The 17688-nt window shown below is 44.5% G+C and overlaps 1 protein-coding gene across 11 annotated transcripts in view; it reads right to left on the bottom strand.

The window, feature by feature from the left end:
- Window positions 1-8770: 8770 nt before the first annotated feature.
- Window positions 8771-17688, bottom strand: part of SLC37A1 (solute carrier family 37 member 1) — a 34675-nt gene continuing 25757 nt past the window's right edge. For all 11 annotated transcript variants that reach the window (XM_088067503.1, XM_088067515.1, XM_088067512.1 and 8 more), the window contains 7 exons: window positions 16789-16874; window positions 16119-16167; window positions 15243-15316; window positions 14350-14428; window positions 13665-13762; window positions 11786-11838; window positions 8771-11134 (listed from right to left, as the gene is read on the bottom strand). In XM_088067503.1, the coding sequence (XP_087923629.1) occupies window positions 11119-11134; window positions 11786-11838; window positions 13665-13762; window positions 14350-14428; window positions 15243-15316; window positions 16119-16167; window positions 16789-16874 (455 nt within the window). In that variant the 3' untranslated portion in view covers window positions 8771-11118. The remainder of the gene's footprint in view (window positions 11135-11785; window positions 11839-13664; window positions 13763-14349; window positions 14429-15242; window positions 15317-16118; window positions 16168-16788; window positions 16875-17688) is intronic.

The following is a 17688-nucleotide window of genomic DNA, read 5'->3' as shown; positions in this document are numbered from 1 at the left end:
GCAGGTCCCTTGCATCTGTCTGTCTGTCTCCATTTCCCCACAGGGCCCTGACCTGCTGCTTTACCTCTCCATGCTCCAACCTGCCAAAATGCCAGATTGCCCCTGGAGCTGGGAAGGTTTCCCTTTCCCTCCCACAGCTCCTCCCTACTTCACTCAGCCTGCTCTCCCTCTTTTCACCCTCTTTGGTGTTTTGCCATTTTTGCTTCTAGGTGTTTTTTCCCCACAGACCTGAAGTAATGCAAGCTGTCTGCAGGAATTAACTTTCTGATTTATGCTGTTAACAGCCAAATGATGGCTGTGGCAGTGGGAGCTCCTCATGCAGAGCACGACTGACCTTTCCAGCCCAGCTCTCACTCCTCTCCACAAACCCACAGAAAGAACATGGCGTGCTGCACATGGAAATTTTACCTGACTTCTTTTACACTCTGCCAGATTTCCACAGGCCCAGCCCTGGAAGTGATCATATTGAACATTAATTAGAGAATGGCTGATTATTAATATTGGGACCTTTATGGGATTTGTCCACACAGGCCCTGAAAACACCCGAAAGTGGTGCTTGGCCCCTCCCTACTCTGCAGCACAGCTCTCCACCTCACTCCTGGCTCCAGCCCCGTTTTTGGGTCCTGTTGCTCACCCCAGCCCCATTCCCAGGCCACTCAGTACAGCCACACTCGCCGTCATCCTGGTTTCCATGGCAAACCCCCAGGAACGTGGGCTGGAAGGGAGCTGTGACATCTGACGTGGCTGGTCTGGGGCACTGGGGTGCAGAAGCAGAGCTCTGTGGGCGGGAGATGTGGGATTACTCACTGGGGAACCAGCTTTGCTCTTCAATCCAGCAGCCTTGGCCACCTCGGTGATAATACTGCCTTCGTTCTCTTTACAGCTGTAGGGAAATTTCTGGCATCTCCCAGTAATTCTCGCTGTGTCTCAACACTCAGAGCCAGTTAATAGGCTCAAATCTTGAGGAAGTGAAAACAGCCATCCCTGTTACCTCCACAAATAAATATCTGTGTGTGCAGTGCTGGCTTGGAGAAGAGCAGACTCAAGCCATGGACAATCCTTCCATTTTATAAAGCACTTGTCCAGTACAGCATCTGGCATTTCTTGGCTTTTCTCTTTTGTCTGTTGAGCAAAAAACCCCATTTTTTCTCCTGCTGTACATTAGCAGTGTTTTCAGTGATCTGTTTTCTACACCACTTGCAATGCCTGGCAGGTCCCAGGTTGGTTTCCTGAAGGTCTCCCAGCAGTGCACAGCCATTGCCTTTCCCTGAGGAGCGTGGAAGGAGCTCACTCTCCACAGCATTTCCTTTCACTATAGCAGCGGCACCAGGTCCTTGGCACAGCCCACTCTCCCTCCTGATTGCATTTTCCACCACCTCCAGGAGCCACAGGAGCCCAGGAATCTCCATGGCCCATGCCATGGTGTGCCTACAGAGAGCCTTGGCTGCCCTCCTTTCCACTGCAACCTCTCTGCTTGATTTTCAGCCTCCCTTCCCTCTCTGCTTTCCATTTCCTACCTCTGTTTCCTACTGCCACCTCCTCCATCCAGCTGCCTGTTCCTAGGTTTTCATTCAAAGTAGGAGAGAGGCAGGAATCCTGTCCCAGGCACCTCTGCAGGACGTGGAGCTCTCAAGGCAAAGCACACACACACACATGGGCTAACACAATTAATGACCCTGCTGCATCCCTGGAACAGAGCTGCTGGGAAAGCCCAGCTCCCAGAGCTCTGCTTTCATAAGGCTCTGGAAGAAATTAAGAGACCCAACTGGAACTTTCAAGAGCTGATGAGAAAAGATTAAATGAAATTAAGTGTGCCTGGAGTCACCCACTAGATCATTTAGAGGGATGATGGCCAAGAAGTGGAAAAATCAATTCTCTCCACTGGGCAAGGTTGGCTCATGCTCTTGGCAGCAAAGTCTGAGCAGGGGCTGCAGACTATGATCCCAGACTGGAGGGAAGGGATATGTGGCTCGACTTGAAGAAAGCTGCCTGGCATTTTATGTGGTGCGGGAAAGTGAAGTTCCTTCAGATGCCTGTTTTGGGAGGCTGCCATGTGAGCAGCTCGGAGCTGTGCAGTGACTCACTGTAAATCAGCTCCTCCATCTCCCTGACAAGCAGACCTCAGACACCCCGAAGTCTTGGCAACCCAAAGATTAACCCCAAGACTGAGGGCTGCTGATCCTGGTGCCAGCCTGATGCAATCTGTGCCACAGAGGTGGGGACAAGGGGTGTCTGGGCCAAAGACCTGGCATGGGCAGAGCACGAGGTGATCATTGCTGCATCCCTGACTCATCCCTGGGAGCCTCCATGTCTGACCACCCCCTCCAACAACATCAGCACAGCAGCAGGAATGTCTGCAAAGGGTTTCACTGCTTGGGGCAGCTTTTCAGGGGGTGGGAGATTGTCCCTCAGCTGCATCACTTCAGAGCGAGTCACGTGGAATTCCTGGGGGGGTCAAGCAGACTTTGCACAGTTCTTTGCAGTACATTAAAAGTTAGACTTTCTATGTTAACATTTTAAAAACACCAGTCTTCATAAACAGCTAGATAATCTCTCAGCTATATGACATTTTTTCTGTGATGTAGGTATTTTCTCATATTCGTTCTGTTTGTGCAGTGCTGCTTCCATTAACAGGCAGAAGAACATTTTCTCAATAGAGAAGATTAAAGAGTCTCAGCTTTTAGGGAGGGAGGCCAAAAAACTGCCACAGAATCCATGTGAAAAAAGATGACAAAAGCTTCCAGTAGCACCGAAAGTGTCTGATCTGCTCTGCCAGAACATTTGAAGCCAACATGAAATGGGGACTTTTTAAACTAAGTTCCCAAAATTTTGAGTACTTGAGTGTCACTTTTCCTGAGAGTCACACAACTCTCCAGAGAGTTCTTACCATCTCCAAAAATCACAGGTCAGGACTAAAGGAACTCAAAAGAATGGATGGCAAATCATTATTGTCTGCCTTCAAATAACACATTTGTGGCTCTTCTTTTTGGTTGTCTCCTCTTTACTGAACCTGACTGTTCATCCATGTCAGGTATATAAGATTCCCTCTAGAACTTTGAGAGCCAGAAACTCTCACTGAGGAAAACTGAACTGAGATTTTCATGCACTAAGACAATCCAATTTCCTGAGGAAATGGTAAACATCGTGGATTAATGGCATGGTCAGGAGAGAGGGCAGCACTGAAGTAATGCAGAAAATGAAATGGAAGTAGCTTATGGGGGGATGGAGTGCCTTATACAGAACTTGAATTTTATTTTAGTTTTGGATTACTTTTCACGCTGCTTTCTCCAGCCTTCATTTGATTGGACACATCCCAGGTTTTCAGCCCAGTGCTGGGTTTCAGCCCATGCCTCTCCTTCCCTCCTGCACTCTCTTTCCATCACAGGTGGCCCCAGGCAAACCTTTTTGTGAGAAGCTTCTTTCAGAGGGGCTTTGTTAGAGGCTGAACCCACTCCAGTCACGCTCCAACACAGCTGAAGCCATGTCTCTTTCCTAGTCCTTCATCCTCCTCTTTCTCCTTTTCCTTCATCTTTGAATGGATTTCACTGCATTCACACAAATTTATTTTTTCCCCCCGAAATCCTATCCACTGACCTTCAGCTGCTTCCCCACAGCCTGGACACTGGATGTGAAGGCTTTCCTCCCCCTGGGCCTTAGCCCCTGCCTAAAAGATTCCAGTAGGCAGGAAGGAGGTTTTCAGACAAGAAACTGAATCAGGAACAAGAAACTGAGATCAAGGAACTGAGATCAAGGGCGTACAGAAATAAACACACAGAAATAGAGTGAAAACCCAGGAGCCCACCACTAAAAAAGGCACAGGGTTGTGCCCAGCTCTTTTCTCCAACCCCACACCTTTTCCCTGCACTTTTACTCATTTGTTTTCCCCTACTGCTGTTTCATCATCACCATCATCTCCTCTGGCCAGTGCTCTGCTCCCCACTCCCTGCCTCGCTGTCGAAGGGGCTCCACACTCTTCCCCCTGCCCCACTTCACCCAAGGGGTGCCATCAATTTGCCATCCAGCCCTTCTGCCAGCAGAACCAGCAGCTCTCTGCCTCCCTCTGCCCAAGGAATTGTGCCCAGGGGCAGCAGCAAAGCCCCAGAGCCAGACTCACTCAGCAGCCAAACAGGACTCCTGCAGAGGAACCCAAGCCCTGCTTACTTTGGAGCGTGTGAGTGCCTGACCCCGGCGCTAGGGAGAAAGCCAAAGACAACACATCACTTTGTTTCTCTTCATAAAATGGTGCCTTTGGTCTGTTCTATTTCTCCACACCGCTCTCCCCTCCTCCCAGCTGACCACATCACACTGCCAGGGTGAGTGGCTGAGGCTGGAGCTGTGTTTGAAGAGGAGCTGATGCTCAGCAGAGTGCCTGGGTTGTGTGCAGGTCTGTGAGCACCCCCGTGTCTGTGAGAGTCTGCAAAGTTTGAAGGCATAACCTGACTGTAACAGGCTTCCTTCCCCCTCAAACACACACCCCAATGAGACTGGTGGTGGCTCGGTGTATTAAACACTGCTGGTGTGTTACAGCATCACATCGCAACAAACAGCACCATTAGCACTGCTGAATATTAATTTTAGGACTTCCCACGGAGTCCTCTGCAAGGACACACAGACCTCCAACAAGATTAAGATATCCCAACACTACCCAAGAGGAGCCCCACACTCTCCTCGTGGCTCTGGAACCCAAAGTGCTCCCCAAGAGGGAGCAGTGCTGCCTCTGCTGCTCCCTGGGTGCATCTGCTCCCTGTTCCTTTGGCCCTGATCCCTTGGGAGCCTGCTGCCTTCAGCTCTGCCTCTCACTCCAAAGGTGAGGAGGGTTAAACTCCATCAGCTCCTCCTGAGACACAAAACCCATCGCTCAGGATGGTGAAAGCATCCTGCCCTTGGCATCCCAGCCCAGCTCCAGCAGGAGCTGCTGCAAGGCAGCTCAGACACCTGCACAGGCAGAGCCCAGCAAAGGCTGCTCCAAAACAACCCAGGATTGGACTCTGGGTGAATCAAAATGTAATTCACAAAGTAATTGCTTGGGCAAACTTGCTTGAAAAAGACTCACGCCACAGAATACTAAACTTGCACAGAAGGCATGCAGCACTACATTTTTATTTTTTTGGGGGGGCCTAGAAAATAAGACCAACAAGTCATTTTATCATGAGGGTGGTTTTTGCTGTTGGTCCAAGCAGAACCCATTTATTATGTGGACAATTCCAACTGTGCTTGAAAAACAGAGACAGCAAGAACAATGCAGAAGGCAGGTCCTGATGTTTACAGAGATGCAAAAGGTGAATGCACCAGAGCTGCTAATCATACCTCTTGACTGCTTTTATGGGTCTGGAAGGCCTGAAAAAAACCCTGTGTATGGGAACCAGGAATAACATTTCCCTTTTGATGGCACAGAAGAATGACATTTCGATGCTGCTTTGACAGATGCATTATTTTATTAGAGGACTTCAAGCAGGCAAACAAGGGAGCTTTGTTTTCCCTGTTACTGTAAGGCTTACATCATCTGCAACCTTTCTACCAGGAGGTCTCATTTCAAATGACAGTGAGTATTGTTCTGAGAAATGCATGTGTTAGTTCTGCTTCAGATGTTCACAGATTTCAGCCATTCTAGCTCCATTTCTAGGTGCTTTGCTGGTGATGGATTTCACCCTGCTCAAAAGATTATTTGCTGACACCTGGGGTAAGTTTAGAGCTTCATTATATGCCTGACAGGGATTTGTATAGGAATTTAATCTGTCTAATTTAGCTCTAACACAGTCCTACACCAAACATCCTTGAGTTTCTCTGCCTGCACCCCAGATTTGTCAGTCACCCTGGTTCTGCCTTTTTGGGCTGGTGACATCTATTTTGAGAATTGCCACTGTGAAAACCAGAGCAAGGCAACCCAAAGGTTTCTATTTTTCTCTGCTTTCAGCAACTGCTCAGATTTACAGCAGACACACAAACCAGCTGTGATAGTGGATCTCCCTTGGTGCCAAGCAAGTGAGCAAAATTTGGAAGAAAGAGTATGCTTTTGAGACATCTTTTGACCTCTTTTGTTCTTTTTTACCGTATTTTCTTCCTTTCATGTAACTGAAAAGCTGCAGAGGGAGAGGGGGAGGAAGATTTATAAAGACTTTTAACAGCAATGGCTAAATTGAATCTCATTGTTACCTCTCAGCATAAGACTAAACCTGCAGGTTCTGCCACAGAAGGACACAACATTCAGCTGCTTCCAACCAGATGATCTGAGCAATTTAAGAATAAAATAAGGAATTTAAGAATAAAATTCAGAACCTGCTGTACTTACTAAGCTGAAGCCTCATGGCTTGGGTGATTCAGACTCGAATATAATACCCTGTCCTTGCAGCAGAAATAACAGCAGTGTGTTTGGTGGAAGATTCAGAGGGAACTCACCCCTTCCAAAGGTTTTGCCTGTGTCATTCAGCTGTGATGGGCTGCCCACACCAACCACCCTTCACATCACAGGGAAGAGAGGGTGAGAACTCAGACATTATTGATCACCTTGTTTCAACACAGCAACTCAGGCTGCTGCTTCCAGTTCTGGCCCCAACCCTGGAAGCAGCTGCTGCTTTCTGAATAACCCATGAAATTCAGACCTCCTGTTCAGGGTTTAGGTACCAGATAAACTGAAAATAACTCCAGCCTTGTAACAGCGTTCCAAAGTTCATTTTTACATGGCAGTACATGGGAAGTCAGTTTAGTGTCCTCCACTGCTGAAACAAACAGCTGGACCAAAGGGAATATTGTGGAAATGTGGGTATTTGTCAGCTGCTTTGTAAGAGAAGGAGGGAGAGAAACTCTACCCCAGTATCATCATGAGGTGAAGAACACTGAGGATTTTAAGGATGTTTTAAGTACAGCATGGAGAGACTTGGCACACATTTTTGTAGCTGATCTCCCAATGCAGGAATTGAGCAGGATCTTGAAATATGCTGAAGGAAGTTTGGCTCTTGTGTTCCCAGTTTACAGAGAAATCAATGTTCCACTGCAGCCAAAGCATAACTGGTAGACAGAGGAAAAAAAAATTCAAAAAACCACCCCAAGCATCAACTAATTATCTCCTTATTCCAAACTGGAAAATAACCAAAAGAAGGGAGACAAAGGAGGAAAGAACCAACACTTTATAACAACCCAGTTTATTAAACTCTTAGGCACTTAAGGTCACTTGACACGAGGCTGAATTATACCAGCAGTTACATCCTCCCCTTCCCTCTCCCCAGCCATAAGGATGACAGCCACATTTTTAACTCAGCATGGCAGCAAATGTAGTCCAAGGTCCCCAGAGCAGCAGACAAAGCCCCAGGAGTGTTTGCAGTCCCAGCCCAGTCCCTGCAGGTTGTGACAGCAGGGCAGGACACGTCCCCACCATCCCCTGGCTGGTTCAGCAGACAGCAAAACACCACCAAAGCAGCCTTGCTCCAAGGTGAAAGGGGCTCAGCAATCAGAACACCACACCAGAGGTTGGGACAAGCCATGAAATAATCTAACCACTTACATAGCACAAGGGACATAAATTTAGTTCAGATCAGAGAATGCCATCATTACTGATCCTGGGCCTCGTCATTTGATGGAATTGTAATCGATCTTCCCCAAATTAATTCCGTACGAAAACCATCAGCCTCCAACAGCTCTGAACACCCTTTGATTTAATTTTACAGCATCTTACACCTGCCTAATCCTGAGCAGAACTTCTGGCACAAACAACCCCGGGCATCAGTCGCTGCAGAAACCTTCCAGCAGCAAGCAAAGAACCCTGGGCCTAAACACAACGAGTTCAGCCAGAGTCTGAGGCAGCACAGCACTGGCACAAACACCCGTGGAGGATTCCCATGTTATTCTAAGGATGTCATGCCAGAAGCACATGCAATAACCTCCTCAAACAAACGGCAGAATCCCTTCTGGAATTTCCCTTACGAGCAAAACACACAGGATTAAGTCTTGGTGCATGGACTGGGTTCACAGAACTTAGAGGCAAAAGGAGTCTCCACTTGACACTGCTGTCCCTGGAGTTATTTACCTTCTTCTCACCTTATAAACCCTTCCTACACACAGAGACCACCTCACCCTGCAGCGTGTCCAGCAACAGCCAGGGCTTTCACAAAGATTCTCACAAGGGAGGCACCTATTCCTCATCAGAACAGAAACTGGGATTTTAGTCTCACTTCTTTTATAAGGCACCCCAGCTACTATTTGCCTATTCCTAGGAGGCACCGTGGACACAATTTTGTCAGAAATTCTGTAACCAGAAGTTGTTTTCCTTTCCAATCAGTTTTTCCCCACCGCATCTGTGGTTTGGACGTTGCACGTCGGGCAAAGGCACAAAAACCCCCTCAAACATTTTAAAAGAATCAAGACATGATCAGAGCTAGAGAGAAAGGATGAAGCTTTTCCATGTCAAACCCATATATACTGAAGAGCAAGCGAAGCAGACAACAAAGAGTCACCTTAAAAGAGCCACACTCAGCCCCTGACTCAGGCAAATGTCCCAGCAGGGATATCTGTCCTTCCAACCAATAAATGGAGCATTTCTTCATGGAAATGTAAAAGATAAAGTACTCAACACTTCTCTGTTTAGAACAGAATCTATTTTTATTCAACACAGGATGGTGAATGGATAAAATTCACAATAATCAGCATTTAGAAAAACCCAACAAACCAACCCTGCAGTCGCATTTAAATTTGGCTGCACCTCCTGGTCACTCAGATTTTTACATACAAAATTTTGTCAGTCTTGCCCATTTGCAGATTAATGGATATAGACACCTGATACTAACAAAACACACAGTTTATTCAGTTTTTGAAAAAAGAAAAACAAATCTTTATCTTTTTGTCCAACAAATTTGCAGCTTGGAGGAACTGAAATGTAATCTGTCATTAGCCCATACCCGAGTCACTGCAGTGCAAAAGCTATTCAAATAAATAAATAAATAACAACAGCAGCCCTAACAAATAAAACCCAAAACACACTTAAATATCTTCAGAAATACAACCAAAAGCTTTTTAACCTCAGACTCCAGCCCACAGGGAACAGCTTCTCAAAATCTGAGCTCAGCAGAGTTTGATCTGTTTCAGTAAACTAGTATAAAGCTCCACACATATTTCTGGGGAAAGGGACTGGAATTCCCAGCTGAAGTGGTGCTCCATCCATCTCTCCCTTGCCACACAGGCGTTGGAGATGTGCCAGGAGAGCTGTTTTGGTGTTGCAATGTTATTTCTGCCCCATCAGAAGCTGTTTCAGCAGAGCCCCGTGTTCACCCTGGCTGAGCTGAGGCAAGCTGAGCAGCAGTTTGACATTCCAGGAGCAATTCCCCATTCCAGGAGGATGGAAGTCTTTTCAAGTAACATTGCTGCACAATTCACATTTACCCACAGCCCAGATTTCTGCGTTCACATGTTGAGTATCCCCTGCCCTGGTTTGCTCAAGATGTGCGAGGTCAGCCTTCCATGCAGGTGAGTGCAGGAACAGGACCCTCCCAGAGCTCCCTGCAAGGACCTGGCACCTTCCCCGAGTCCCTGTGGGTCTGAGGCCACCCCTGCCCCTCTGCTCAGCAGAACAGTTAAAAATGAGCCCATTCTGACTGGCAGGACAAGTGTGAATCAAACCTGCTGGATCAAACCAGTGATCAAAGACTGAGCTGGTGCAAAGCAGCCCTGGAAATGAAGTGTTATCAGCAGCTGATGGGACATTCCTGAATATTTTGTAGGGCTTCAAAATGTTTTGCTAGTCAAGTGTAAATTGCACTGCCTCACAAAATTTAAGAGCATAGAGCAAGACAAAGGCCTAGAGCTTTAATAAATACAGTTAAGGACAACACACAGTTTAAATTATCTCATCTTTGTGATCTAAGTATAAACACCCATACAAAAAAAAAAAAATAAAATTCTTTTCACTTTGTACATCCCAAAAAAAAAATTTAAAAAAATCACAGAAACATTCTGTTTGCAAAGCAGACAGCTGTACAAAGAAATATGTTCTGAAGACATTAAACCATCTATTTTCTGGGTAGCACTAGGTACTCAAATGTTCTCTTACAAACTACCACCCACACAGGTAATTTTTCTTCTCTGATATTTTGGCTCCAAATCTGAAACCCAGAGCCACTTGAGAGAGATTTCTGGATATTAAGGCCTGGATCAGACGATGACTTCCACGTGCACACACCAGCACTGAAACCCAACAGAGACCCCTGTGCCAGTGGGCACCAAAGCAGCTCCACCTGCTCAGTCCTGTGAGCTGAAGCACAGGACACTTCACAGCTCTCTGCCACCCCAAAGAAACCCCTCTCACGTCAGCCCAGCCTAGCAGAGCAGAGCAGCACAATTCTGTGACGTTTGCACAACCAGTTTATAATGCCCTGAAAAATCATTAGAGCCCCCACTGGAAATTCTGACTCATAAACTGCTTTTTGTTGCTTAGGACTCCTTTTTTTGTACATTCCTAATGGAGGACTAACATCCATCCAGAGGATCTGTGAAAACTGCTAACTGCAGTACACAGCCAAGAGTAAATTCTATTTTATAACCTACCAAAAGGCTGGATGCTGTCCTTGGGAAGTAGTACTGTAGCTAGAAACTAATAATACAGCAGGGTGATTATTGTCTGAGCAGCTTCAAATACTAATAGCAGCACATCTTAATAACCAGCTGATATTGTCCTCTATAAAGTGATGCTTTCAGTGTACACAAGCTGACATAAGAGACACACACTTTGCCCACTGAGACAGTCACTCATAGACTTAAAATTTCAACTTCCTCCTGCTCTAGCTTTGCCTTGATTTTTGGCAAATACACAGTTTGTAGTTTCAATTAAAAACATCCTATTAAAAGAAATAAAAAAGGCACTTGGTATTTCTCTTTGGCTCAGTCGAAGCGTGCTGCTGAAACCTTCCCAAAGTCCCATCTCTTCATCTGATGAACAGCTGCCATCCTGAGGTACTTATTCATGTGCAAAAATCAGAGCTCCAGGGATTTACCTGTCTCACACTGCCCCCAGTAAACCTGCAAGGCTCTTCACCACACCCTTCAAATACAGAATAAGGTGTCCCTTGGAGTTTGGTTTTCAGGGAAGAGCTCCATGCACTGGCACACTCCTTATCCCAGCTCTGGTCTCGTAGCTCAGTGCTCTTTGAACCTGGGGAAGAACAGAAACCAGGCAGGAAAAGCTGAGGGGTGAGGCAGAACAAACACCAAAAGGCAGGATCCAGCCCCTGCTGTGCATTTTTCTGTTCTCTCCATTTTCCTTCTCCAAAATTCTACAGTCAAGGGGCTCAATTTAGATTTTGTGTATTGATTCACTGGAATTTTTTATATTTTTTTTTTTCTTCTCAATTCAAAATACTGCAAATTCAGAGTCACCCTTTTCTTTAGGGAGAACTTTTAGAAAAAAGTTACATTTTAAATTATTATTAAACACAGGGCAGGCAATTCCACACCTTCACCATGGAAGATTAAGTATTTGAGAAAAAAACAATCCACAAACAAGAGACTGTGACAGAGGTACGTTTTCAGATATTTTTCAAAAGAAGATGTTCTAAAGGAACACGTCCATGGTTCGAAAACATCAAACTGAGGTTACTCTTTTGAAGCAGAATTAAAACAGACAGAACAGGATGTACACAAACCTTAACATGCCCAGTCTATATTTAGGTACTATGGGACAAATGTTGGAATTGATCTTGGAGGTCTCTTCCAACCTTAATGATCATTTATGGCTATATATAGAAGGCTTAGAAATGTGTTTTCAAAGTGTTATTAAAGAGCAGCAGCCACACAAAACACTTACAGGGTGTGATCTGCATGACACTGAAGCTCCTTCTGGATTAGACGGAGTAAGAGCTGCAAAAACAAACACAAAATCTCTTTAGTATCATCCAGATAAACTAGAAGCAGAATTATTCATTGTTATTTGGAGAGTTTCTCATTTGACACATTACCCTGTAATGCTGAACTGGGTTTAAAAAAAAATAAAGATTTACAGATGCTCAGTAGGGTCTGGAAGAGGAGCTTTCACAATAAGCAGGCAAGAGGAAAATAATTTCCTTTTTGCATCTGAGAGGTCAATTTCTTCATAAAAACCACAATGGTTTTCTGGTTACTTCACCAGCAAATGTGTAAAGAAACCAGAAGAGGGACCCCGAGGCTTCAAGAAAACGTGTCAGAAAGAAATTTTGGGGCATGGAAGTATTTTAGCTGCTATTTGCAGAAACAACCCTGAGTGTGAAAAGCTTTAATCCCACAATTAGTCACGGTCAGTACAGACAGTCGGGTTTGTCTGTGCAGCATCAGGGCTTTCAAGTGCACTTGAAAAGGATTATTGAGATAACAAATACAATTTGATGGTTCTCATGTACAATAAAGACAATTGGTTTCCTCACTGTTTCAGGTTATGTTATCCTCAGAATCTCATTATTATAAATGTAAGTTTGCTCACTGTTTTAAGTATGAATGTTTTAAGAAATTAAAGATTTTCAGAGGCACAGAAGTGGCCAAGAATGACAGAACTGAATGCCACATAAGAGGCTAATGCCCCCTTGAGGTATCCTTGGAGAAATAATATTTGAACACAGGTATCCATATGCTGCACTGAAAAAACCAGGAAAAGCAGAACAGTTATGCAAAAAAGAATTTATTACAAATGCAGAGTGAAACCTCTCAAAACCAGAGCTTTGCAAAGGTTTTCTGTGAAGAAATGTGGCATTTTTTCCATTTTAATCAATAACTCTAGGAGAAAAACTATGAGAACTTTATCTAGGAAAAATTTGACAACCTCCCAAGCCTCACTCTGCAGCATGAAATACCAAATACTGAAACCAGCACAAACCAGGATTTGCTGCTGTGGATAAAGCTGCTGACTACCAGTGGCAAAACACTTCAGCTATTTATTTATTTATTTATTTCATTTCCAGATAATTACTCCTAAACATGAAAATGTTACTTTTAAAATCAGGGTTTAATTTGAATTTAGAAAAAATGCCTCAGCTGTGACTCAAAGGTTTTCTGATTTTCTTGTGCCAGGAAGGGAATGGTCTGACACTCTCAGCTCCTCTGCAGGAGCCCAGAGCTCAGTGCTTTGGACCAAGCCACCACCTGTGCACTCTTTTTTTCCCAAACATCTGCTCCTGGTTACTGTCAAAAGCCAGGATTGCCAGTTCTTCATCGAATTTAGAACAGATGTTTCAGGGCCCATCTGGAAAATGGGATGTATTAACTTTCAACAGCTTCATTATCAGGGTGATTTTGGTGATACAGCAACGTAGGAAAACATTTTGTATGGCTTTGATCAAAAGAAAACAGAAGTGATTTTTCTGTGAGTGGAATCTGAGGCAACTTCTAGGTCTAAATATGAAGGTTTACTTGCAATTATGCCTGCTCTGAGCTGCTCAGCCAGCAATTAACAGCTGGGTATTTGCTCAGGAATTGAAGTGCATCAGAACTGATCTGCACTTTTGATTAAAAATATCAAAAAGATTTTTTAATCAAAAAATTAAATGAGAATTATGAGATGAGAATTTCAAAACAAGCAAATTTGCCGTTAAGACTGAAAATGTCCTACACCACTGGAAGTCTAATACAACACAGAATATTTAAATGGCAAAAGGACAATTTGCATTTTGGGATAGTTTAGCAGTGAGGAAAGTCACAATGTAAGTTTTTAGACTTACTAGCAAGGCACAAGCATCTGCCACCATGAGCATGTAAAACACGTTGTTCCAACCAGAAGGGGAAATAAGGCCAGCCAGGAGAGGCCCCAGAGCTGCACCTAAAATATAATATTATTACATATTTATTTAATATATTAAATAATATTTATTTAATTAGTAACATTATATTTTGGTATTTTATATAATATACTGTGAGAACTGTGCAATGTTAAGATTTACTCTACTGAAATATAGCTATTCTGAATTAGAGTATCTATTTTTCCACCTAGTTAACTGAGTATTACCTGATGTATTAAAAGATCCCAGGAAGTGCAAAACATTACTGGTACAGATGGGAAGCTGGAAGACTTAGATGTGTGATAAACACCTGCTTTTGGCTCAACAAAATGCTCATCCAGTACTGAGCTGAATTTTACTCAGTTTTCCCTTCCATATGGAGGGCATAAATAAAATATCCCTGATCCCAGGACAGCCCAGTGCCATCTCCTTTTCCTGTCTGTGCCCAGTATCCGTCATCCCCCCTTCCTCCCACCCTCAAGTGTGGGACCACTGGAGGTTTCAGTTTGTGCTGTTCCCCATTTCCAAAACTGTTCTGAATCCTCACAAAATGTGACCTGAAGAGCCCAGTTCCTCAAAAATTCTTAGTTTTAACCTGCTACAGCTGGGGCAGGTGGCCTTGGCTTACCCACAGATCCTGTCCCGTCGATGATCGCCGTCACTGTGGACAAGGCTCTTGCGTTCCCTTTCAGGCTTTTATGGGTACCCTGGAGGGACAGAGATGGCTGAGACCCATCCTGAGCAGAGCTCTGAAAGAGCCCTGGTAGCACCATCCATCTCCCACCCCTCCACATCGCCTCTGTGCTCTGGAGATGCCTCAAGCACTCTGTCAGCCCCTGGAACAAGGCTAAGGGTGAAATGGGCATTGCCTGGTGGGCACCTTGGTCCTCCAGACCAAGGACAGGGCTCCAGAGGATGCCTGGAGATTTCTGCCCTGCTCCTTTTCCTGCATTTAAGACAGTAAGAGGACTTTTGCCTCTTGCCTGGTGCCCTTAAGAACCAACACATTACAAAACAAACTTCCAAAGTCTCCCTACTGAGAAATGTTAATGTTTTCACATGGCATTTGTGACTTGGCTGACCTGATCCTGCTGGAAGTGCTGACAGCTTAAATACCTTTACTTCTGTAAAGGTCTGTGCCAGATAGAGCTTTCTGATGGGAATTAAATCACTAGCTCATGTCTCACACAGGTACAGCTCCTCCAATCATTTAAAAATGCAAAATATAGAAGGGGATAAGGCACCTGTACAGAGGCCTGGCTTTGCATGCAACCTTCAGGTTCAATCTGGGCTGTCACCCACAATCTTGTGAGTGGTCAAGAATAATTTAGAAGGCTCTCACAAGCATGGCACTCATTCATGCTAAAACACAAACTCAAAAACAAATCTCAGTGGCTGAGTTCAGCGCTGCCTTTCCAGCTCCGTTCTCCTCTGCTTTGGGACAATGCAGCCCCTTCCCTGGTGACCCTGCAGGAGTCAAAGGGCTCTCTCTGGAGGCAGATGTCACAGGGGAAAACTCACCAAGTCAGCAGAGACAGCAGTGGTGATCAGGGCATAAGGGCCATTCACCAGGGCACCACTGATAAGCAGCATCACTGTTCCAAGTTAAAAATAAAAAAAAAAAATGAAAAATGTGAGTTGCATGAAAAGCTGTTCACTATAACTGCAGGAGACATCACAGCCTATGGCTCCCAAGTGGTTTAATACTTCCTTGGCTCCCCTGACCCAATACAGAATTGGGAAAGGGCAAAAAACATATCCATTCCTCTCTTTTTAATGCTCACTCCATGATGTGAATTCTCAAACATACCAGCAGATGGGGCTGAGACTAAAAGCACTTCCCGGGTCTTTACTGATCCTGGCAGGTCACAGAAAGGGGAATATTTGACCAAACTGACCATGAGGGCAGGGGCTGCTCACAAGGCACACCCACAACTCCCTTCTCTCCTTGCACAGCACCAGAGGACCCTAAAAGTGAACGAGGCCTTAGGTAGGTGAGACACCACTGCCAGCACTCATGTTTTCATTTCTAGTTTGAGCTAACTGGTGAGTTCAGCCTATTCAAATAAAGCTAATACTGCTGTCAAAAGTACTACAGGCAATAGTTAAGCATCTCTGACATTTGGAACAAGGGATATAAAAAACCTGTGCTGACACAAGCTCCAGAAAGACTAATGATGTTAACTAAATCTGTTCTCTTGCCACCCCTCACTCACTTCCTGCCTTCCCACTTCAACCTGTAAAAACCCTGCGAGATCAAATCCAAGGCATTTGATTCCATACTTCTTCCTCTAAAGAAAAGATAAAATAGAAAATAAAGGAACAAAAGAAAGAACATCAAAGGTCATAAATGCAAAGTTCATAGAAAGCTAGGCAGAATAATTTAAAAATACTCACCTACAGTAGCCTCAAGGCCCATTTTACTGACTGCAGAGAACATGTACAGCTGTAAAGGGAATGAATAAGCACTCAGAATATCAACATATGGACTAATCCTGGGTTCCCCATTTGCTCCATGTTAACTACAAGGTTATCTTAAGTTGGTATTACATGAAAGTTCCAGGTTTTACTAAACCCTTTTAGGCCACAGTAGAATGATTGTTTGATTGGACACAGAAGGGAGATAAGGGGTAGGATCCCATTCCTCTATGTGCTTTCAGAAGGAAGGGCTGTGTTATGAGATCTATTTTAAACTCTCCAACTTCAACACAGCACAGAATACAACTCTTGAAAAAATCAAATAAAAATGTCCCTCTCATGTCCATCTGCTGGTTTTCCAAGAGTTACAGCTCAGAAATTTTAGCCTTTGAGCAGCTAAAATTCTGGCTAACAACTGAACATCAGATTTTACAAGAGAGTGAAACTTTCCATATATTCTGTAACAAAAAAAATTACATTAGGCTTGTTTGCTTGTTAAGTCCCAGTATCTACACTTGCTCAACTTTTCATGCCAGTTTTTAGTCTGGCCTGGACTCTACATCCAGGCTGGGAGATGCTGCCTGCAGAACTGTCCAGGGAATGGAGTCACAGCCTCAGCCACGGCTGTGAGAGAGGGGCAGGCTCTTACTGTGGGTGCTGCAAGCAGCAACATCATTCCGCAGGTTGATGCCCTCTTCTCCAGCCTGTCTGAAATGAGACCTGCCAAAATCCCACCTGAAAGAGCACACAGGGGTGAGGAAATCATTCAGTGTGTGTTCTGCATAGAAGACATCAGTTTAATTTAATGAAACAGAACCCAATGGCTTTTACTGCATAGTTACACAATTCACACAGCAACATCCTCATTAACCCAACCACTTCTGACCTGAAGACAACAGAAGCAGACACTTGTTCCTCCTTGTTATTTATTCCAAATATCCAAGGCAAAAAGCCTTTTACCAGGTGCCACATGGCCCTACTGCTGGAGTTCTGGTATCCACTCACTGGTCTCTTAATTCCTCATGTGCAATAGAAAACTTGGTTCTCTGTCCATGTCCCACTGCCACAGGGAAACGAGCTAAACTGTCTGCACTAGCATGAAAATTTATTCAGTGGTCACCCTGCAAATTATAAAGGAATAGCCTAGTCCTCATTATTATTACTATTATGATCTCCTAGTTTTATCACATACAGTTATAAAACGTATCAAGAAAAAAACAAACCAGAACACCCATGGCCATTAACCTTTGTGCCCATGAAATCCACACCACTGAACAAACAGGCACAGTTCTCTGAAGTTAGACTGACAAAAGGAATTATTTTGATGGGTGGTGACCAAGACTCATGGGCCAGAGCTGATGGAGATAAAAGATTCCATAATTTGACTATTCCAATCTGTGCTGAACAGTATCACTGGCTGTGAAGGTATTTTACTAGATTTTCACTTTTCAACACAACTCTCAGCTCAGTACCTTTACTGCTACTCTTTTTGAGTAGAAATAATGCATATGAACTGTAAAATATCTAAGCTGTGTACACCAGAGCCTTT

This window comes from Pseudopodoces humilis, chromosome 2, assembly GCF_049639895.1.
Source record: "Pseudopodoces humilis isolate 2021_Gansu_Grassland_sample_001 chromosome 2, ASM4963989v1, whole genome shotgun sequence".
Lineage (NCBI taxonomy): Eukaryota > Metazoa > Chordata > Aves > Passeriformes > Paridae > Pseudopodoces > Pseudopodoces humilis.
The sequence above is the reverse complement of the archived record's forward strand: the minus strand, read 5'-3'. Positions and strand labels throughout refer to the sequence as shown.